General features: G+C 43.6%; 1 protein-coding gene across 1 annotated transcript; it reads right to left on the reverse strand.

Moving 5' to 3' along the window:
- Nucleotides 1-4,746: 4,746 nt before the first annotated feature.
- FGF8 (fibroblast growth factor 8) lies at nt 4,747-23,150 on the reverse strand. Its single transcript, XM_061634399.1, has 5 exons — nt 23,119-23,150; nt 22,920-22,956; nt 20,617-20,797; nt 9,456-9,562; nt 4,747-5,230 (listed from the first exon to the last, which is right to left on the reverse strand). The coding sequence occupies exons 1-5, from the start codon at nt 23,148-23,150 to the stop codon at nt 4,943-4,945; spliced, it is 645 nt and encodes a 214-aa protein (XP_061490383.1). The 3' UTR covers nt 4,747-4,942.
- Between the last annotated feature and the right edge of the window lie 878 nt (nt 23,151-24,028).

Genomic DNA, 24,028 nt, shown 5'->3' on the forward strand with positions numbered 1-24,028 from the left:
TTTCTTGGCAATTGGCCATTTACATGTATGTTTAATTTAATAGCACTATGGTCACTGCTCCCAATTGGTTCAACAACACTTACATCTTGCACCAGGTCCCGGTCCCCACTGAGGATTAAGTCCAGGGTTGCCATCCCTCTGGTCAGTTCCATGACCAACTGGTCTAGGGCATAGTCATTTAGAATATATAGAAATTTTGCTTCTTTGTCATGACTGGAACACATATGCAGCCAGTCTACGTCCGGGTAGTTGAAGTCACCCATTACTACCACATTTCCTAGTCTGGATGCTTCCTCAATTTCATATCTCATCTCAAGGTCTCCCTGAGCATTTTGATCAGGGGGACGATAGATTGTTCCCAGTATTAAGTCCCTCCTGGGGCATGGTATCACCACCCACGATGATTCTGTGGAGGAGTCCGCCTCTTTGAGGGTTTCAAGCTTGCTGAATTCAATGCCTTCTTTCACATATAAAGTGACACCATCACCAATACGTCCTGCTTGCGGGCTTCCCCCAGGCACCTGGTTGGCCACTGTGAGAACAGGATGCTGGACTAGATGGGCCACTGGCCTGATCCAGCAGGCTCTTCTTATGTTCTTAAATAATCCAACTTTGCAGGGGAGGGAGCAGAGAAAACTAGCACGGTGGGTAAGAGAATGAGTAGAAAGTTCTGGATTCAAATCCCACAACTTGGCTGTGAACTGAGAATGTGGCCTTTGGCAAGATGCTGTCTTCCTGCCTAAGCCATCTCCACACTGATCTCTAATATGGGTATAATAAACAAATGATTATTATATATGGTAGAGGATGGAAGAGAAGGTAAGAGGCAGAGCTGGATGGATGAATTTGACATCAGAAGGCATATCAGAAGTTGGCATCAGTTGCCAGACAGCAGCTTGGGTCTGAGAAGTGTTATTGAATGTAGTCTAAGGAAAAGGGATGAGATGTAGGCACTCATGTAGGACAGTTTTGATGGAGACTTGAAACAAGATGGTGAAGAAACTTTTCAGACACTTGGGTTTGTTCTGCTTATGATGCTTTAATGAAGCCATTGTTATTAACAGTCCACGCCTATAGACAATTTCAGGTGATTAACAAAAGTTTCCAGAGCCTCTAAAAGGTGGGTGACACCCCATGTTTGTTAGATGTTCAGAATCCATTCTGATGATATTCATGTCCATGTGCAAGTTAGGGGGTGTAGGATGTGATGGGGAAAGATTGCCACTGAATTAAATGGAGATAAGATGACACTGAAAAGGGAATAAAGTGACCTATTGTGCTGGACTGGAGGACTCTCAGATCCTTTATTGCTCAGTAGTGATCCTGTTATTTATGTCTACCATATGCTATTCCTTGCCAGAGTTGTACATGCTATTTGAAGCCTGAAATCTGTCAAGTCTCCATTTTTTATGCTCCCAATGACTTTTTCTTTTAAGAGCCCAGAGTCTAACTGCCAATTTAGTACAGGAGAATTTCTGTGTAGCCTCCCAGAAATTCATACATCAGCATTTTGAAACCCAGCATTTCCATGAGGAAATTATGGATCCATGGAAGAGAGAGCCTTCTTGGCAGTGGCACCCTGGTTTTCTAATACCTTCTCATAGGAGAGAAGACTGGCCTCAACACTGTACTATTTTCTGCATCAGGTTACGATATTTTTCTTTGCCCAGGCTTTGCATTGTTTTAGGTGGTTGAATAGTTATTGATTTATTACATCAGATTTGATTATATTGATCTGAGTTCTATTGCTTGCTTTAGTATTGTATATATATTTGTAATTTTTTATGTACGGTGCCTTGGAATCCATGTTTGGATGAAGGTGGGTTTAGAAAAATTCAAACTAAATCAACTGGTAGACAGATAAAAACTCAAAACTCTTCTGTTGCATGTGAACACAAAGAACTTTCTCTGCTACCAGGCAAGCTTTACATTTGCATGGCACCCATGTTCCAGGACCCTGACCTGCAAGCTTTAAACTTCAAACTTATAAACGGAGAATCCTAACTAAGTAGACCATGAGAAAATAATGATCTAAGCCAACCTTTCCCAACCTTTGGGTCCCCAGATGTTGCTGGACTTCAAATCCCATCGGCCACAGCCAGCATAGCCAAAAGGTCAGGAATTACAGGAACTGTAGCCCAGCAACATCTGGGGACCCAAAGATTGGGAAAGGCTGATCTAAGCCATTTTGTCCAGTTCTTTCTGAAAAGCAAAGAGGAGGACCACACGCAGACAGATGCACCATACCCATAAATAAAATGACAAAATGTTGCAACATTTCCCATCTTCTGGGAAATTCACCTGTTCTTGACTAAAAATTAGGTAGTTCAATAGAAACACAACCCCCCCCCATTGGATTAGACCTGCTGGATTAAATCTACTCCTGCATCCTACTTCCCACAGTAGCCAAGCAGTTGCCTCTGGGAAGCCCAAAAATTGAGTGTGAAGGCAGCAGCCCTCTTCCATTGTTATCTCTCCCAGTAACTGGTATTCACTGGCATGCTACCTCTGATTCTGTGGCAAATAGCCACTGATAAACCTATCCTCCATGAATGTGTCCCCTTCTAAAGTCACCTAAATTAGTGACCATCACCACATCTTGTGCAGTGAAATCCATAAGCTAACTATGTGGTGTGACAACATCTAATGGCTTATATTCGAGACTTATTAACTCCTTTAACAGCACAATCCACTGCATGTCTACTCAAACACTAACTTCATTAAGCTCAATGGGACTTACTCCCACATAAGTGGTATAGCATTGCGGCCTAATACTCTTGTTGTGTATGTTATTATATATTGTCAATTTAAATAAATGCACGTGAAATCAACTGATTGACCTTTCCTCATAATTTGAAACAAAATGCTTGGGGCTTTTAACTGCCAAAATAGATTATAAATTCAGTTTCTAACAAGAATGTATCAGGAACTTATGTAAAGTCAGTATTTCAAAGTTTCCTGCAACCACGCTTACTACGCTTCACAAGCTGTTAAGGATCTGGACATCACAGCAAGCCTTGGGAAAAAAAACTTCCATTCCAAGTCTTTTCAAAGAAAACAATTAGTTACATTGTTAAAATGTCCACAAGAAACACAACTCTGTTTCAAGCAGCTGTTGTGATGACCTGTCCCTGGAGAGCTAAAGCCAGGTGTCAACCCTTTAAGGAGTTGCAACCCAAGAGTTTTTTCTCACCTCTGTTGTTTGCAGATTTTCCAGTCCCAAACCTCTGTCTTCCACACACCCCCACCGAAATCACACAGCTAGAGAACAAGGCTCATTTATACTAGTAGAAATTTTAATACACATATTAAATAAATATTTCAGACCATTTCATATTCAATTTGTACACAGTAACATTAAAGAAATCCCTTGGGGAGACAAAGACAAACTACCCATCCCCCCACAAAAAAAAGATATGCTGGGACAGCAAGCCAGCTCACAGCTTTCATGCACTGAAGTTTTCAAGAGTATATTTTCCTATTGTTTTTTTAAATATTCCTTTGCAAAGTAGCACTCTTTTCAAATCAAATGTCTGGTGCAGAATCTCTTCCTCCCTCTTAGCTTCAAAAGTATTAGTTAAGCCTTCTGAAATTCCCGATTAGAAAAAAGATGCGATCCAGCAGTCCATTCAAGGCTTGTGTAGCTTTCCTTCAGAGAAATAAACTGGGATGCAGGCAGTAGGCAAGCAATATTTTCAGTGGGGATTAAAGGCCAACATTAGAATCTCATACACAGAAACCCTAATTTACCTGGTCAGTACAGTATAAAGGGGAAGATGATCACTGATCAGCCTAACATTCTGGTCAGTGACTAGCTTTCAAGGGTTGCTTTGACAAAGGAGGGTTCTGTAAGGCACGTTAGCAAGTGAGGAGCCAGGCAACACTTCTCAGGGGTCACATATGGGCCACAGGGTTCCAAATTGCTGACACTTACTTACTGGGAGCATGCCTTCCTCTCTTGTTCTCCTTTTGACTTCCTAGGGACCAAAAACATTCTCTATGCCTCAGCTTCTCCATGCCTATAAGGTATGCAAGAACTTAATTCAGCCTCATGGGAAGCCTGAGGTAAGAAGAACCTTAAATGAAACTGGGGTGTAGTGGGGAAATATAGCATCTTAACTCATTGGCAGTTTATCGTAATATCAAATAATTCCAAAAAATGTCTACAGCGATATTAAAAAATGGAGACCTCTGGAGACATGGAGACTTGATAAGCTTGGCAAGAATATACAAAGCAAAACTAGCAACTCTCACTTCAGCACCATCTCAGTGATGGCATTCATATTCATTCATTCTTCCTTCAGTTTCTCCCTCTCTCTCATTCAAAAATGGAAACAGTGACTTGAGATCCCACACTTTTAAAGGGACTTGCACTAATTTGACTCTGAGCAAGATTGCATTCTGAAGGTACCAGGAACATCTGCACTGACCCACTGAAATAAAGAGAACTTGCACAAAAGCTCTTGAAGGATTGTGTTCTATTACATATGTTTTATTTGAGGTAGAAATTTGGTCCCAAAACTTTATTTATTTGATTGAAGAGGGCAGATTCTATGCTCACCCCTAGATCAACTACCTCCTACCCACCCCCACCCCACATTAAAAAAGTCTATTAAAAACATAACGCTCCCCTCCCAATGGACTCAAAATGTTTCTGAGTGAAGAGCAATGCTTCACAAGTCTTTGAACATTAGATTGCTTTTTCTTTAAAAAGCAATAAAGTTGGAATAGAAAAATAGAGCCTCTTTATGTTTTTTAAAAAACACAAAACAAACAATTATAAACAACTAGATCAAGTTTTTCCCCCCCTGTTCTTCCTCCCTCTTTTTAGTTATCATCATCAGTTAAGTCTCTAAGCATTGTCCATCAATTAAGTCTCTACAGAAGTCCTCCAGCAAAAGGGAAATGAGGGGTGGACCTGAGTGGTGCTAGGGGGGATGGGTCAGGGGGTTGGTTTTGGACTGGAGTTCCGAGTCCTTTTACTCCTCCGGTTGAAAGGGTAATTGAGAAATTCGAAGCGTCTGTGAGGCTCTGTGGTTTGGTGGCCCTTGGGTAGCCTCTTCATGAAGTGCACCTCACGCTGATGTTGCCGAGTCTTGGAGCCCTTGCGGGGGCGTCCCTTTCGAGTGAAAGCCATGTACCATCCTTCGTACTTTGCATTCTGCAATGCTGTGTAGTTGTTCTCCAGCACAATCTCAGTGAAGACACAGTCTTTCCCTTTGCCGTTGCTCTGCAGATGGGAACAACAGGAGACAAATTAATGTGTGTTTTTTTTAATGAAGGCTCCCTTCTTCATTTTTTCCCTATGCCTCAGAGCCAGGTTGTCCAGACATCAACTCCAAAGCCAGCCAAAGTGTCTAAGCATACATTTTTAGGTATCATATGGTTGTATTTGCAACAGGGCATAAAAATACTAATCTGGTTTACCAAGCAATTTGGCTGTAGCAAATTTCTGATATCCCTAGCTAAAGAAAAATACTTTGTAGGTAGGGGTGTATATTCCTATAGCCTCTCTGGAGCCAGGTCAAAGTGTAGTGGCACATAACTAGCAATTTATGTAAGATCAAACTTGGCATAGATTAGTAGCTTCTTATATTTTAGTCAATATCTTGTTCATACAACCAGAGTGAATTTTCTCACACTTTTCCAGGGAGCCTTCAGGACATAAAAATGGACAGAAAAGTCTGGATGAAAACATGAAAGTGTTTCAGAAAGTAATGACACAATAGCTGCCCACAATGGTGTTTTGGAAAGTAATGACAAGTAAAATATTCTTGTATAAGAATGGGGGGGGGGAAAGCTCCATAAATAGTGATAGTGCCTGACCATGGTTTGGTGGCCACTGTTTGTCCTGGATGCTATTATGGCAAAAATGATTAGTCCAGCCGACATTCCCCAATGATGCAGCAAAGGCACACTTAAGTCTATTTCCCACTTTGTACAATCTACAACAGTCAATGCATCAAATTCAAAGTTTGTGGGAACACAAGGAATATGAATCATGAAATGGAGTATCCATAGTTTTATAATTCATATTCCATTAGTACAAATAAATTAGTGTCATTTGGCTATTTAAGCATTCAGATCAATAAACATACCTTTCCAGAAATCTATGGATATCCAATAAGGACATCTGAAATTACCTTATCCCACCTTGCACACACATACTGCAAAGTTTGCATCTGTCACTTTTCTCTAGCTATTTATTGGCTGAAGAAGACATCTCTGGCTAAAGTGAATCTTTCACTACTGTTATGTGTAGATCTATAATGGGAAAATACCACCTCCAGAAGGTGCAAAGTATCCTTAGCACTTATTAGAAAACCTGACAGACCTGGGATGTTGCTAATGATTGCTCTGTTTGAATGCAACCCAACTCATTAGAGATTCAAATGGGATGGTTTGGTAGCTCACATCCATCCCCAACCTGACACTTTGCACCAACTGGCAAACTCAGAGGGGACCCATGAGGCATCACCTGGATTGTGAATTGCTACTCTTCCATACATCCTTCTGCTAGCACAGAGAGTGTGAGACAGTTGGTAAGTGTATGATTTTGTGCAGGGAAGACTGTTAAGGTTTCTTGGAAATGTCCCACCCCCATCCCTGGGTATTGCAAAGAACTCTGCAGCTATGTGCAGACCTATTCAGGAGACAGCATGTACTCCAGCACAATCAAGCAGTGACTGATAGATGCTGCTGGTTAATGGAAATATTTAGGCTCCTAGGAAGACACCTCAAGTACAAGCCCTATCAGCAATACCATTCCAACCAATACCTATGAAATGAGGCAAGGGCAACAAGCATTCCAAAAAAAATGTCTGAATGCCGGCAACCCAGCCCCCTGTCCCCTGACTGGTTCTAATTCAGAACAGATCACAGAAGCAGCACCCAAGACAAAAGTAAAAGAAATAAGAGGACATCTAGGTTTAGAAGGACAGCTAAGTTGATGGAAGGTCATATAGCTAATTATCCATGGCTGAGCTAGTAATTCTACAGAGAGGGGAAACTGCAAGATCACTGCTGGCAAAGCAAGTTCATGCTTACAGAGGAACACAGGAGGCTGCTACCTTCAACAGTGCTACACCACTGGCCCATCTAGCTCAGCATTGGCTGTACAATGACAGGCCGCCGCTCTCCAGGGTTTTAGGCAGGGTCCTTTCCCTGCCCTACCTGGAGATGAGCCTAGGATGGGCTATCTGCATGTAAAGAGTGCCCTCTGCCATGGAGCTACAGCTCTCCTCATATTTTGTGGCTTGGCTTACTCCATGGGACAGAAAATTAAAAAATCTGTGCAGGGATGGATAAAGAAATGTGGAGGTCACAGAAGCACAGACACTTCATAAAAGACGTTTCTAATGGTGTCCTATACCCTTGCTTTCCTAACATTGAAAATGAGGCACTAGAATACCATTAGAAACGTCTTTCATGAAATGTCTGTGCTTCTGTGACCTCCACATTTCCTTATCTATCCCTACAGATTAGAGGTCTCATAGCACCATGAAGGTACACTGCTCTCCCTTCTGCATTGACACTTCAACTTTTGACAAAGCAGGTTGCAAAAAAACAAACACCCAACCACCAGTGCCCTAACCAGAAGAATATACATTGTTCATTGAATTCTGTTCATTCAAACTTGGTTTCCTTTAAAGCAGTCGGGGGAGGGGAACGATCCATTTCTGAACCATGGCACTGCAAGGGAAGAGAGGATTTAACCCTTTGTCCCCACCGTGGTCTTGATCTGAATCTCCCCTCCTCTCCCGCTTCTACTTGTCCAGGAAGAAAAGCACAAATGACAGTTTTCTTCCCAGGTTAAATAGCAGCTATGGGAAAGAGGCAACCTTAGGAATAAATGACAGGAGAAGCCACAAACTCAATGCTATAGCCAGATGGGAAGGATTTTCCATGGGGCTGTGCATCACATCCACACCATACATTTAAAGCACATTGCTTCCCCACCCCCAAAGAATCCTGGGAACTATAGTGTTAAGGGTGCTGGGAAATATAGCTCTGTTATGGATAAACAACAGTTCCCAGGATTCTTGGGAACTTGGGGGAAGCCATGTGCTACACCATGTATATTTTAGATGTGCCTATGTGACTATGAGTAAAATAAGAATTCTTCACCAACATAATACAGATCTGCACCAAGAAAAGTTAGATGGCCTACAAGCCCCCCTCCCCCAACCCTATGAATCTATGATGCTGTGAATGTCACAGGTACTATCTAATAGGTGCCTATGATAGTCGTATAGCAACACTGTGCACTGTAATCTCAAGAGGAATGGGGGCAGTAGCTGATGACAGCAGCACTGAAATTCTCAGCAATACAGAGTTGCTATTGGGAAAATGAGACTTCCCCTCCAGTGGAGACATAACCTAAGAAGAAAGCCATCTGATTCCCCCACAGCAAGAGGTTAGTGTGTGTGTGACTTTTAAACTGTCTCTGTACTACTTACAGCCATGTGAAAGAGGGTCTCCAAATTTTTGCCTAACATAGTAATGATGGAAAAGAGTTGATATAGCAGATTTTCAGTTGTGGAATGTTTTTGTCATTTAGGATGATAAAAATTATGCACATATGTATTATATATTTCAATTAGAAACTTCTATGCAGAAAGCACAGTACTATGCATGCTTACTCAGGAACCAATCCCATTGGACTCAATGGGTCTTACTCCTAAGTAAGTGTGTCATTTTTCTCAAGGAAGCAGGAAGTTATAGGACACTAGATACTAGTTGAACCATTACTTATGTTGGGGTAAAGGAAAAAGACCATGGAAACAGAGAGGTGTATTGGAGAATCTACAGCCCTCCAGTTGTTCTAGGACCCTCCCTTCATCAGCCCCAGGCAGCATGGCTAATGTCCATGAAGGAAGTGAGTTGTAGCCCTGCAACAACTGGAGGACCACAGATTTCCCACTCTCATTGTAAAAAAACCTTAATCATAACAGCAGCACATGGAGATGCCTTCAGGTTTCTGAACCATTAAAGCAAAATCTGTTTGCAGCTTCAGTTTTCTTGCTTAACCATGAGGACCAAAAAAAAAAGTCCTTTCAATCAAACAGCTAGTCCTACCAAAAAATAGGCCAACAATTGAAAATGTGAAACTATGTCAGAATTCCAATCAAAAACCCGCCATATTCTGCTGTGTGATGCCAGAAGCCAAAATGCAATGTGTGACTGTTTAGTACCATTCTATAGAGGTTTGTTTGAATTTCACTGCATGTGTGCCTCTGACTGTGTCTAGCTGCAGTGGTTTCCACATGATAATGGCAAACGCACTGCATGAAAGGCAATGTATGTGAACAAACTAACTTACATCTTCAGTTGCATGACCTTCTGTTTTTCCCTTCCTATCATTTGCTCTCTCAATATTGTCCTGCTCCTCCCCTGACTCACTGCAAGACACTCCACCAACATACCCCAGAAGCCTCACTTGTTTGCCTCCTTACCTTGCCAATCAGCTTTCCTTTCTTGTTCATGCAGATATAGAAGCCTGTCTCAGCCCCCTTGATTCTTACTCGGCTCCCAAACGTGTCAGTCTCCACAATGAGCTTGGCTGGTGGGAACAAGTTTACAAGAAAATAAGTCACATGAATGTTACAAGATGGGCACCAGAGAGCATTCCAAGAGAATAATTTGTCTTCTAGAGTTAGCATTTTTCCCAGGGAGCAAAACCCACACAACAAAGGGGAGGGATGCTGCGTACCTATAGTGTTTGCTACAGTAGTACAGAGGAAGCTGCCTTATACTAAGTCAGACTATTGGCCCATCTAGCTCGGTATTGTCTGCACTGATTGGCAGCAACTCTCCAGTCTTTCAGACAGGGGTCTCTCCCAGCTCTACATTGAAATGCTGGGAATTGAACATGGGACCTTCTGCATGCAAAGCAGATGCTCTAGCACTGAGCTATGGCCCTTCTCCTAAAGGAACGATCTGGGTGAATCAACTATAGGAACTCAGATGGTTTAGGTGTGTAAGCCTTATGACCCTTCTGATGAGGAGCAAAGTTTGTAAATCAAGAGCATGCAGGGTGTGTTGATGGAGACCTTAGATGGCTACAAACAAGAAGAAGCTTTTGTTCCCTGACCATCCCTTTACTGTACTATCTGGTCAACCCCAACCCCACTCCCTTTCCTTACCCTGTTTGTGTATGTGTGTTTTAAAAGCCAAATCATGTGAAATCCTAAAATGGAGTGGGGAATACACTAAGTTAAATGTATAAATCTAGGGGTTTTTTATCTTACTTTGGGGTGGGGTGCAAGAAAGTAATCATCCCAATTTGTAATATAGCAAATACTGAACTGAGATAAAAGTGTATAGTTTCAGACACTACAGTGGAAGCACAGGCAGGCAGAAAGCAGGCATTAGAGGTAACTAAAGACCACTTCCCACATTCCTTTTTTTTCCTGACATGTAAAAGAATGGCACAAATAACAGTGAGACTATTTTTTCACTATGTATCTTTTTTTTGCCCAAGTACTGCATTCACCCTTGGCCAATCCTCTGAGAGATGCATGCCAGGGTCAGGAGTGGCCAAAAATGGGTGTCTCTACTAACCCACACTCTCTCACACACATTGACAGGCATTACAGAGGACACACATAGGCAGGCACAAAAAGAGGCACATAGCCCCCTCCATGCAGGTCAACTGAGGAGAAGGGCTATCACTCCCTCTCCACTCATCAAATGATTGAGCCAGTGACCGTGTAGGGGGCAAGTTGCATCCTCATCAGGGCACTGGGCTCCACCCACCCCAGTACAGTGTCTACTTCAAATTTGCTTTCTTTTTGCTGCCACTGCCATCAAAATCAGTGGGGTCTTGGGAAGCCAGAAAAAACTGGATGAGCCATCCCTGGTGTATGCAGTTGCTACATGTACTGGCTCCCTGACTTGTTACCCATAGTAGCAACAGCAGCAACAACAAAAACAATAGTGCTTTCATTCAAGTGTTATCAAATCAATTCAGGAAACAACCATCCTAAATCCAAGCAAGCAATAGCAAGAGTCAGACCTATTTTCAAGAGATGGCCACAAATGGTAACAGCTGCAAGTCTCCCAGTGCTGGATGCTCTCTCTTATTACTTCAGTTTCTGAAACTAAAAAAGGGATTCCCAGTTGCTATTTAGACCAAAACACCCCAGCCCCCTCATTATAGAAAAGAATGAGGTATGTGACTGTAGCACACAAGAGAGAGAGGCTACAGAACACAAGGTCAATATAAAGCCCTGGTCAGTTAACTGCCTTAAATTGTCCTACTTTAAAAGGATGCACTATGATTTGGGTAGCAGCAGGATAATTCATTTCCAATTTGGTATTGTTATATTTGGTTCTCTTGCTCTTATTATATATTTTTTCCATGTAGGCCAGGAAGATCCATATGATCAGTTTAAGACCTTTCTTTCTCCCTCCCTCTCCACTGATGTTGACTTAGCAGCTGGTAAAGGAAGCCAGGAAGGGTAAGGGCAGCCCCTTAATGCATTTCACCTTTGTGAGAGTTGAGAGGGTGTATTGATTTAGTTTCAGTTTTTTTAATGGAGGCATTGATTAACTTTCTAAGCAGCTATGCAAATCACAGATCAATGGCTTGTCCCCTTCTTGCATGAACCCCAAAGAGCCAGCCAGCCCCATAGGGCCATCTCTCCCATTTCATCCTCTCTCTGTCATTGTGCATGAAAGAGACTAAGGAAATTGAGCAAAAATTTTGGTTGGTTGGTTTAGGACTGAAGGTGCCCGAGACTCCAAAGAAGAACTGAAAATCTGGGTTTGCCCTTTATGACCTGGGCTCCTTCTGGGAGGAAGGGCAAGATATAAATTTAATAATAAAATAAAATAGGGAGGCCAGAACATTAGCCATTTTTCTAATGATAAACAAGACATCATCAGTACTCAATTTCCTTTGCTGATTAAGCACCAGTTATGAGACGTTATTCCTCTAGCAATGTTGGCCCAAGTCCACCTTGTTGCTCAGAAGGAGTTCGAGCAACAGCCTTCAAAGAGAAAAGGCATGGGGAGGGGTGTTTCAAATTCCTTCATTCACATCACATGCCCCTTTTGCTCTTAGAAATGGCCCTTGCTCTCCACTTTCTATGCTACTAAGGCAGGCCCAGATTTAAATAGATCTGCCACCGTCATGTATAGCTTGAGATGAAGACATCTGCAAGATGGGGTCTGCAGACTGGGCCAGAAGCTTTAACATGGGTAGAAGTTGTGCCAGACAGACTAGCTGCAGCAGATGATGTAATCAACAGAGCATGGGATGAACAAGTGGAACGTTAGGAACCTCAAACACAAGTTGATAACCTGAGGGTAAAATTTATTATTTATTTATTATTTATTTTATTCGATTTCTATACCGCCCACAGCCCGAAGGCTCTCAAGGCGGTGCACAACATAGGATAAAATACAATAGAATCACAAAAACAGTAAAAGCATACATATTGAACAATTAAACGACCTGATATACATTAAAAGCTAAAAGATAGAATTAAAATGCCTGGGAGAATAAAAAGGTTTTAACCTGGCGCCGAAAAGATAAAAGTGTAGGCGCCAGGCGCACCTCATCGGTAAGACTGTTCCATAATTTGAGGGCAACCACCGAAAAGGCCCTAGATCTTGTTACGACCCTCCGAGCTTCTCTGTGAGTCGGAACTCGGAGGAGGGCCTTAGATGTTGAACATAGTGAACGGGTAGGTTCATATCGGGAGAGGCGTTCCGCTAGGTATTGTGGTCCCGCGCCGTGTAAGGCTTTATAAGTCAAAACTAGCACTTTGAATTTGGCCTGGAAACAGATAGGTAGCCAGTGCAAACGAGCCAGAACAGGTGTTATATGTGCAGACCGCCTAGTCCTCGTCAACAGTCTAGCTGCTGCGTTTTGCACTAGCTGTAGTTTCCGAACTGTCTTCAAAGGCAGCCCCACGTAGAGCGCATTGCAGTAATCCAATCTAGAGGTTACCAGAGCATGCACAACTGAAGCGAGGTCGTCGCTTTCCAGATAGGGACGTAGCTGGGCTACCAACTGAAGGTGGTAGAACGCATTCCGTGCCACCGAGGCCACCTGCGCCTCGAGAGACAGGAATGGATCGAAAAGAACCCCCAAGCTACGAACCTGTTCTTTCAGGGGGAGTGTAACCCCATCTAGAACAGGTTGAACATCCACCATCTGGTCAGAGAAGGCGCTCACCAACAGGGTCTCAGTCTTGTCAGGATTGAGCCTCAATTTATTAGCTCTCATCCAGTCCATTATCGCGGCCAGGCAATGGTTCAGCACATTAACAGCCTCACCTGAAGAAGATGAAAAGGAGAAATAGAGTTGCGTGTCATCAGCATACTGGTGACAACGCACTCCAAAGCTCCTGATGACCGCACCCAGCGGCTTCATGTAGATGTTAAAAAGCATAGAGGACAGGACCGATCCCTGTGGGACTCCACAATGGAGAGTCCAGGGTGTCGAACAATGCTCCCCAAGCCCTACCCTCTAGAGACGGTCCACCAAGTAGGAGCGGAGCCACTGCCAAGCAGTACCTCCAACTCCCAACTCCGTGAGTCTCCCCAGAAGGATACCATGGTCGATGGTATCAAAAGCAGCTGAGAGATCAAGGAGAATCAACAGAGTAACACTCCCTCTGTCCCTCTCCCGACATAGGTCATCGTACAGGGCAACCAAGGCTGTTTCAGTGCCAAAACCGGGCCTAAAACCGGATTGAAACGGATCTAGATAATCGGTTTCATCCAAGAGCACCTGGAGCTGGCTGGCGACCACCCGTTCTAAGACCTTGAGAGTGAGGATAGGTTGGAAAGGTTGGGCATGTATTTGGGCAATCGGAGGGAGCAGCAAGTTGTTGAAGAGTAGGGGTGGGGGACACTTGTGACTCTCTAAAATGTTGTTAGACACTCCAACACTTCCCATAAGCAACTGGTTGGTCAATGTGAGAACAGGATGCTGGACTAGATGGGTTATTGGTCTGATTCAGCAAGTTCTTCTTATGTTCTTAACTCCCATCAGCCTCAGCCAGCATGGTCAGTGGTCAGGGATGATGAGAGCTCTAGTCCAGCAATGACTGGAGGGCCATAGGTTTCCCAGGCCACCCCTATCCTAGAGCATAGCAAAACAGTTTAGCCTTCACAACAAGTTCACAACAAAATCTAAAAATATGCGATTTAAAAACAATTATACACAATAAAGTTACATGTTAAAAGTACATGCCTGGGTAGGCTTCCTGAAGGAAATATGAAACACTGAAAGACTGATTCCTTGCAAGTGTGGAATGAACATTATGTGGCACTAGTAAAAGTGACAGTTCCACAAATTAACGTATTCCAATGGGCACGTATGGGATAAGGCAATCCTTCAAGTAAACACTGAGGCAGTGCCTATTTCCCAGTTTCCAAAGTTTGAGACCCACCAAGTGCTCAGCTGGAAGTCCTGAGGAAAAGGCGATGTGGAGCTTTTCACACCAATCTTCTGCTTCTCAAACCATGTGTGATCTATAGTATCCATGCCTCTAGCTATTGCATGCTTCACCATATCCATCAATACAAATATATCTCTAAGCAATCAAAGGAAGGATCCAAAGAGAACTTGAAATTTGCTGAGGAAAACATCAGCTCTTGTGCATCACCTTGGTTCCTGGATGATTCCCCACCCCAAAATGCAATGCTCAAATGAGTTTGCTCTAATCACTTAGCAAAACTTAAACACAACCTCTCCAGCTCTGCTTCTTGTGCTCAACCAATCAGATTATAAGTTTCAAGGCACTTTACCCTTTTGTAGGGTAGTTCTGCAAGTCCCTTGCAGTCCCTGAAGTGTGGTATTAGGGGAAGGGGAGGAATAGCCTTGCAGCAGGGAGAAGCCATACTGATTTCCATAAGAGACACATACATCTTTAAAGGCTGGATGATAGCACTCAATTGTAAAAGAAGGGGAGCATTCAGATTACCAAAAAGGGAGGGGGGTTTAACTAAGCTCAGGGCAAAGTTTGGAGAACTTCAATGACAGTTTCACTTCAAGCAGTAAGCTCAGCTAATTAATTCAAACCAAGCAATATTTTCACCTGTGACACTAAGGGTAGAACTACGCATTAGGAGAAGAACGCAGGGTTTGAATCCTTGCATTTGTCTCATAATGCTAATGCAGGGAAGGTGCATTCATTTTAACCCACCTTTTCCCCAACCAGATTTGGAGAGGGGGCAATTATAAGAAGGAGTGGTGGGTGCAGGAAGGTTTAAACTCCTTCCTTCTGCCCACCAGTTTTTCCCCAATGCCTTTTGTATTAGTGTTGCCTTAGCAAATGTGGGTTTAGGAAAGTGTTTGGAAAGATAACACACGGATCTTCCCTATCACCAACATTTTTCATCAGGGAAGTATCGTATGTGAATACTGGTAATGTGGGATACAAAAAAAGAAGCGACTAATTTTTAAAGAGAAAATTCATTTTAGCCAATAAAGCTTTCTCATCTGAACTCAAGAGAAACAATAAGGAAACTATTCAGATTGTGAAATTGGCCTAGAACAGGTAGACTTTGCTGTCAGGTGACGCGGTGGGCAATCAAACTGATGGAGGACATCTTCCCACTTCACAGCAAGTTTAGCTCTCATGCAAGCCTTCTTGTGGCAAACTAAGCACTAGGGTTTGGGTCACCACATGCTTGAGGCCACCTAACTTTTGAGTAATGCTGGGGTGGGGGGGAAGGACTACTCAATAGCCAGTCATGGCACAACTACATTCCAGACAGCAGCACTCCAAATCACAATGGCCCTGCTAAGGAGAAGTTGTGTTTTCCCAGTAACAATATATTGTGACAATTTGAATGCTATGAAAATGTGATGTGGCTGAAATGGGAGTTCCTTGGAGTAAGATGATTAAATCATGTGCAACAATCACAGCTACTGCACACGTGTCTGAAAAAGCCCTAGAAGAGGCTTCTTTTATCTGCTTAACACAGCAACGGGCCTTCTTCATTGGCAGAGAGACACTTCAGAAGTAGCTGCAGTTTGCTTGCAGGAGTAAACCTTTTTATTTTACTTATGCCCTGCCTTTTGGCCTCTACAAGGCTTTTGGCCCTTGACTGTGGCTGTGCACAAACCTCTCCTTTTGCCCGTGTGATCTGGTTTCCTCAGGCAGGGCAAAGGAGTGAGATATTTCCAATCTGAATGAGACCATAGGAAATCCTTCATTGCTTTGCCTATGAAGCCAGTGCTTAAAAGGCCACTACATTCCACAGTGATTTCTTTTTAGTAATTTCTGAGGACATCTTGAAACCCTTTTCAAACCCCACCTTCTCCCTTTTGTCCTACCCATCTTACTTAGCTTGCAGGACGGGAACTGTGTCACTTGTTTATTTATTTGATTTCTGCCATGGCTTTCAATCCAAAGGCAGCTTACAAGGCTTGCTCTGTGGTCTGCCCAACATCCAGAGCTTGGAAAAGTTACTTTTTTAAACTACAACTCCTATCAGCCCCTGCCAGCATGGCCACTGGTTTTGGCTGATGGGAGTTGTAGTTCAAAAAAGTAACTTTTCCAAGCTCTGCCAACATCTGACACTTTGTTAGAGCTAAATAAATTTTAAACAGGAGTAATAAAATCCAAGATGCAGCAGTCACCAAGATGAGGATAAATCAATGGCCTCAAACCTAGTATCCTTGAGCTAATGGAAGCTACATTGTGAATATTACTAGGGGCAGGTAAAGACATTTTCTGGGTGTGCTATTTCACAGGAATCTACAGCACACTCCACCACAAACATTGTTATTTCTGCCACCAACCTGTCATTGTCATTCTGCAAGGTAGAGGGTCTAGAGCAAACCTGAGATAGATTATAGAGAGAAAGAGTCTCTTCCTCTCCTGCTGATAATTGGGGTATGAGGCATTCAGCAAATATTACAGTGTAGGTGGGCAAAAGGAAAACAAGATTTGGCTAGACATAATCCTAAAGTAAGGGCCCTGAAGATTTGACTTGGGTAAAGGGAGAGATGGATCATGGAAATCCCAGGGATCCACATCTTTTCCCATCAGAAACACAGCCCATTACATATTCAGCACCAGATCATTCTTCTGCTCTCATTCTCATAAGAATATAGGAAGAGCCTTGTTTGATCAAACCACAATTGCACCTGGTCCAGAACCCTGCATTCCACAGTGGCCAGCCACATGCCTATGGGAAGCGCACAAGAGTGGCACAAGGGCAATGGCACTCTCACGCTACTGTTCCCCGATGACTGGTTTTCAGAGGCATACTGCCTCTAATACTGGAAGTTGTATATATCCATAATGACTAGTGGCCATTAATAGTTGGATTTGCCTAGTCCCCCCTTAAAAACCATCTAAGCTAGTGGCCATTGCCACATCTTGCGGCAGCAAATTCTAGAATTTAACTATGTACTATGTGAAGAAGTTATTCTTTTTGTCTGTCCTGAATACCCGACTGTTCAGACAACAGGTTCTAATATTATGAGTGAAGGAGACCCACTTTCTTCACACCATGCATAATTTTATGGAACTTTATTATACCCCCCCCACTTACTTGCCTTTTTGTATGTGGGGAAGAAAATACAAATATAGCAGCCTTTCCTCATCAGGGAGTTGCTTCAGCCCCTTGATCATTTTGGTTACTCTTTTCTACACTTGGGCAAAGGTTCCATCTCTTGCAACGAGGATGTTCTGTCTGCACAAGGCTTGGCCTCCACAAAATGTATCCCCTCCTCTGAGGCCAAAGAAGTATATTTCCTCAACAGGGGCCGACACACCTGATATTAACAACAGTTGAGGATGGCATAACACATGTGAACAAAGAAGGATTAGAAACAACCATGTCAATAGCCATGGACTCACCAGCAGTAATGGCAACAGTTAGCTAGAGTAACCTTTGAGACTAGGCCAGAAGCCTTAACATAACCCTTTCAGCTCTTGGTGTTCCAAACCTTGGTAGGCTAGCTACTCTTCTTCCTTGACTGCACATTGGGCTATATATGAATTACAACATCACATCAGTTCTTCCAACCCATTACAACCCCTTTAATTTTAGCACTTCTCCTGCCTATAAAAGATTAACATCTGTAAGTCCTCCCCCCCGCCTGCCAAACAGCAGTTGGACCCCCGACTCCTCTTCATTGAGCCACACAGACAAGGTCCCCTTATTTATCTGTCTTTGGGGGGCACGAGCGAGGGAGGTCAATCAAGAGAGCAGTAAAAGGTTTAAAGAGCATCAATTTCCATGCTCTCTTCTGCTAACTGATGGAAAGACACAGAAAAGCAGCCCTGAACGGAGACAGAACAACACATGCTTTGTGTGTGTGTGTGTGTATGTGTGTGTCTTGTCCACTTTTTCAAAGGCTCTTTCTGATTTATTGCCTGTTTGCTGGGCTTTGCCTTGCCACACGAGCCTCTGTGGTGACTGGCCTCCAGCGCTGAATTGCTGCTCGCTTGGCAGGCCCCACTGATTTGGAACTCTGCTCTGAAGCAGAGATGTGGGTTCACAGTGGGGCAGGAAATGCACAGAGTTAAGAACAACCTGCCTACAAAAAGCCATAGGAGTGGAAGATGTATCCCAATCCCATGGCAGCAACAAAATATGTAGGGCGGTCTGTCCCCAGTCTCCAAAAGGCATCCCTCAGCACAGCCAGAAACCAACACAGCCGTTATCATTCACTTTCAGAACAATTTCCCTCTCATACAAATAAAGACCATTTTAATCCAGATTATAGATTGCTAAACAGTGGACCAAAGTTTATGATCCATGGGGCTTTGCTCCTAATTAGAAAACTGAGTCAGATGTTGACAATCAAGACAGATAACCGAGAAAAATGGACCTGACATTAAGTCAGCCGTAAAAATGTCACAGCAGAAAAAATGGTCACTGGAAGAAATGAATCACATTTTTAAAAAATCTTCAGCCAAAAAAAATTTTCAATACTATTTTAAAAATAAAATAAAGAGTTGAGGTTTTAATATGTTAATGGTGTGATTTTGTTTGGGGTGGGGGTGGGAGGGAGGGAAGCTTAACATTTTCAGCTCTATTCTGTAACTTCAGTGACAGATTTATCCCAGAAAAATTATGTTTCATACTCAAACTTTGAAGGGAAAGTAGCTACGTAGATGCAGAAAAAATGCAGCGAGGCACACTTGATCCCCTAACTGGACTGCGAAGAGGAGAAAGTATTCAGGAAATGTTAAAAAAGGTGAAAGTAAGAAGAGTTTTAATAGCTCTTCCAGACATGGGGGTCTCTCCAGAGATTCATATAGAACAATCCTGAACCTCTATTTTAACATTTACAGACTTGCGACTCTTTTAAAACTTTACATCTGAAAAACTGCTTGTGTTCTCTCTCTGTTTTAGATCATTGCTCGGTTTGCTTCTTAGCTCTTCAAATGCTTAACCTTTGTATTATGTTTTAATAGAGGTCTTTTCTTTTTCAAGATGCTTTCCGGGTTTCATTCTAGCCTTTCTTAACATTGTTATTTAAATCTAAAGTAATCTCTCTTTTTATATAAGACATTTAAGGGTGGAAATCTTTGTTTTGTTTTGCAACAAACTAACCTCCTTCAAATCATGGTTGCTTTATGGCTGGGATATATTGCTTGAAATGTTAAAATATCTGTATATATGTATTTGTGGAATCTACTTAGCCTCAGCTGTTAAAGTTCATCATAAAATCTTCATCCATCCCAAAGCTATATGAGGGGATGCATATTACCAGCATATTAGTTCTAAGTGAGAAGGGGAAATTGCAACTAATGTGGAAGACTAGCATGATGCATATCATGTACAAATATGTATGTGCAATGTGAAGATGCGCATTTTTGCCAATACCCAGAAAAGAAAGCAACACTCAGCTTGTAGCATCTCAGCTAACCTTGTACAGTGTTTCATGTATACAAACAAAGTTACAGAGAGAAGGTCAAAGGCCTACAGTTTATTGAAGCCACCGTTTTGCTAGCGCCCTGTCTGTTTTGCTAGCACCCTGCTAGCATAGGGTTTCAGCATTTGAAAAGGTAGTTAACACTTACAATCAAAGTATTTAAACTTTCCCACTGCCCAGGATTTCCCTGTCCTGCCCCTTTATCTTAAGAGAGCAAGATCTGCTGCCAGGTCTTGTCATGCATCCCATGGATCTGGCTGTATTCAGAGACTGAACACAGTTGGTAACAAGCTCTGCCTAAGACTCTGGGAAACTCTGATGGTTTGCATCACATCTTCCATCCTTGTTTTGGTATCATTGAGAGATGCTAGAGCTATGTTGCAGGGATGCACCAACTATTTCTATTCCAAACAGTTTGGGCATTCCTCCTTTCTTCCCTACCCTCCGCCCCACAATTTGTGTGTGTGTGTGTGTGTTCAAATGCAACTCACCCCAACACCTGAGTGGTCAAAGATCATGGTGTAAAATATAAAACCCACACCCCTCCTTATAAGCAGATTTATCGTCCCGATCCTCATAGGCAAAGCAATGTACTATTATTACAAATATTGATTGCCACATTCATCCAGCACAAGACCCCTGCCTTCTGAACAATTGTAATGATTTCTGGCTAACAAAGAAGACGGAAATCATCAATTACTGTGCTGTGAGCATCGGCCCTCCCCCAGCCCTGCTGCCTGCATATATAGCCTTACCGTGAGCGTCTCCATCCTCCGCCATGGCATTGATTTTCTTGTTGTCCAGGATTTGCACGTGCTTCCCACTGGTCCGACTGTACAGCTGATAGGTCCGGACGAGTCGCCGGCTTAGTTGGTCGGTCACCAGGCTCTGCTCCCTCACATGCTGTGTAAAATTAGGTGGGGACTGAACAGTTACCTTTAGGAAATTGAAAAATATACAACACACCATTATAATCTCTACTCCTCCGAGAAAGGCTCTCTCGGCATGTTCCTGGTGCGTTTTGAGAGCGCACTGAGCTGGTACAGTGCAGAGACAGGATCATTATGGTTCGGTATAAGAAACCCTGATATTGATTCAAGCCACAACTGAGAAATTACAATGCTGCCTACACATTTCTTGTTGAGAAAAGTATGGAATACAGGATCCTGGAACACCTGGGCAGGATCAGATGCCTCTGGTTCTCTTGCTTTACAGCCAGCATGGCTCCTCAGATTTCAGACTTCTCCAGATTTATGCCAAGTTAAACCAGGTTGCAAATACAATGGAGTTCAAGCAGCCATGGTCCCAATCCTGCTTGCACCAATTAAAACCGAAGAAGGCTGTGCAGGAATCTCTCTAAGGCTGCCACCGAAGCACAAATTAACTTGCTCCATCATTCATATCCATCCCATGTGTAACTTCTAGCTAGGTTACCATCCCAGGGCTTTTAATTAGTGGGCTTGTTTCTGTTCCTTTGGTATTTGCTTTCCTGCTATTTCAAGTGGCCTATTTCAAGTGGACGTTTGCCTTGTGGCGTTATAAGGGCCCAGTGCGCTCTGGACCAGAGTAACCAGTGGCTAAAAGAAGAAGGAGGGGGGGAAAGCAGCCATATTTTATCCCCGTTAAACAGGGATCAGTTGTGTCAGCAGGCAAGGCACTTCGGAATTGTCTTTCCAGCTAATATTTATGAGCCCTTCCACACACATTGAGGCTAGCTTTGGGTTTCCCACCCCCACCAACACATTCAAAGTAATCGTAACCCTGTTAGCAGTTGATTCCGTTATGGAATGGTTTGGGGCTGTGTAACTGCAGTTGCACAATGATTTTGCCACTACTCAAATCTGTTTCTCTCTTCTCTCTCACAGCCTGGCCTTCGGAGAATTCTTCCACCCCCTCTGCATCTCCAATTCCTCTTTTAAGTCTGAAGGGGTTTAGTTTGCCCCTGACATTTATAAAGACGTATTCTGAGCAAATGTTGAGGAGATTTGTTCCTTTCAACCTCATGGGGTGGCAGTGCACGAAGTAACCTCTTCTCTCTCCCCCCCCCCGCCCCCAGCCATGTCAAATGCTAAGGTTCTTCCATACAAATGGGAAAGTAACCTCCTCCTCAAAGCTGGAGTTTATAGAGGTCTTCCCTTGACAATTTCACTCTCTTTTCCTTTGTGTGTGCGCATTTCCTATAGACTGTTCTTTTGATAATATCTCTGGGTTCTCTCGCTAGCTCTGATGAGGGGACCATGTGGACAACCATACGGCTCTTTGATTTCCATCTAATATCCCAAAATATTACAACACTGTTTTAACATGACTCTATGTTCCTTCTTCAAATTCAGAGTGATCTTTGATCCTTAAAGAATCAAGGGATAATTGCAATTTTAACTCAAAATCTTACACCTGTTATCTCTCTCTCTCTCTCCCCTTGTTGTGGGGGAATTTGTGTGTGAGCATTTGTCTTTTGCTCTCTGGATTTGCAATCAATACCAGAAGGGTTATAGATTCCACAGGATCATCAGACTGTTGTTTAATATATTAGCTGCACTTCTGATTACTAGTTATCAAGAGTTAAACATTATTAGAATTTGTGTCTCTTAGATATATATGTATATTTTAAAAATCATAACAACTGAGCAAAAGCATTTAGGATTTAAACATACTATTATCTATCTACCTATTTACCTGTCTCTACACACACATACATAATGTCTAGTTAAACACTGCAGTACATTTTAAATTAATCAGCATCCATTTCTTGTCTTGTATTTTACATCACTGTACAGTGCTTCTCCCATGTCAGCAATTTCAATTTTTGGAGAGAGTTTGCCTCTATTTTTACTTTAACCCCTGTGTTTAATTATATCAAACATTTTATATTTCATGCCCTGCTGTGTGTTTGGTTGCACAAACACTTCCCATCATATTGGCTATCTAAACTTTTTTTAAAGCTCCTTTTATTATAACCACTATTTTTTAAAAAAAGCTTGGAAAAGGTTTGGCTATATGCTTCCAGCTGAACAAAATGAGATATTAAAATTTAAAAAGTAATAAAACAGTTCCTTACCTGTGCCTGCAAGCAGAAAGCAAACAAGTGCAGTAGCCTAGAATGATGGAACAGGAGGGGGGAAAGGGGAAAAAAACAAAGTAGATGGTGAGGTGATTTTTGCCTTTGAAATGGAGCAGAAATAAAGATGGAAAATCAAGGGTGCTGTTTTTGGGGGGCGGGCGGGAAGCAAAAGCCCAAATAATTAGCAGTTACTTACAAATAGCTAAATATGGAAGAGAAGAGATTCATCCTGAGCGGTTTTCCGCGGGTTTGGACCTTGACCGGTTCCCCGGGCAGAAACAGGAGTTGGAAGCTCTGGGTTTTAGTGTGGGGGGGAGTGTTGTCCCCCTCCCCTTTTTTCCTTGATTTCAACTCGCAGGCTTCCGAGGCAGCTCGGCGGCGATTCCTGCTGCCTCCTCTTCCTCGCGCGTCTTTCCTCACTCCCCACGCGGCGCTCTCCCCTCGGCTCTCCTTCCCAGCGCGGCTCCTCAGAGCCAGGGGGTCCCTGTGCGTAGCCAGCCCATGCCCTTGGGTGTCCGAAGGCGATCCGGGCGGCAGAGACAAGTGACGTGCTTCCCGGGGACTGGTCCGGGGGATCCAGAGAGTGTGAAACTTCCAAGCAGCGGACGGAGCGAGGAGGCCGGCTATGTCGGAGCCCGACAAGGCGCGGGGCAGGCGAGCGGACGGAGCGGAGAGCTCCCCGTCAGCAAGGATCCGAGGGCAGAGCAGACAGCGAGACCCGACGCGCAGGTTGCGCTGACAGGTCCTGCGAGGAAGGAGCCCGTCGGCAGAGGAGGGCAGCGCTGGGATGGATACTCGCTCCGGCTGGCAGCCCCCAATCCCGGGCTGCGGTGCTGGGAGAGTTGCCCTGCTCCTGCTGCTGCGAAGGAGGGAGGGCGGCCGGTGCGTGGGTGGGGGTGTGTGCGTTGCGCCTCTTTCCAAGCGCCCGGGGGGCAGTGCGCACCGGCCCAGCCCTGGTCCCTCCTCTTGTGCGCTGCTCGCCAATGTGCCAGCCCCTTCTCATCTGTCCGGGGATGGCCCTCGAGCAGCCCCCCTCCTCCGCCCCCCGGCGGGACTTGCCGGCAGCGCTTGAAGGCATCCCGGCTGTCGAGGACGCACCCTCTGGG

Source organism: Rhineura floridana, chromosome 7 (assembly GCF_030035675.1).
Source record: "Rhineura floridana isolate rRhiFlo1 chromosome 7, rRhiFlo1.hap2, whole genome shotgun sequence".
In the NCBI taxonomy this organism is placed as follows: domain Eukaryota; kingdom Metazoa; phylum Chordata; class Lepidosauria; order Squamata; family Rhineuridae; genus Rhineura; species Rhineura floridana.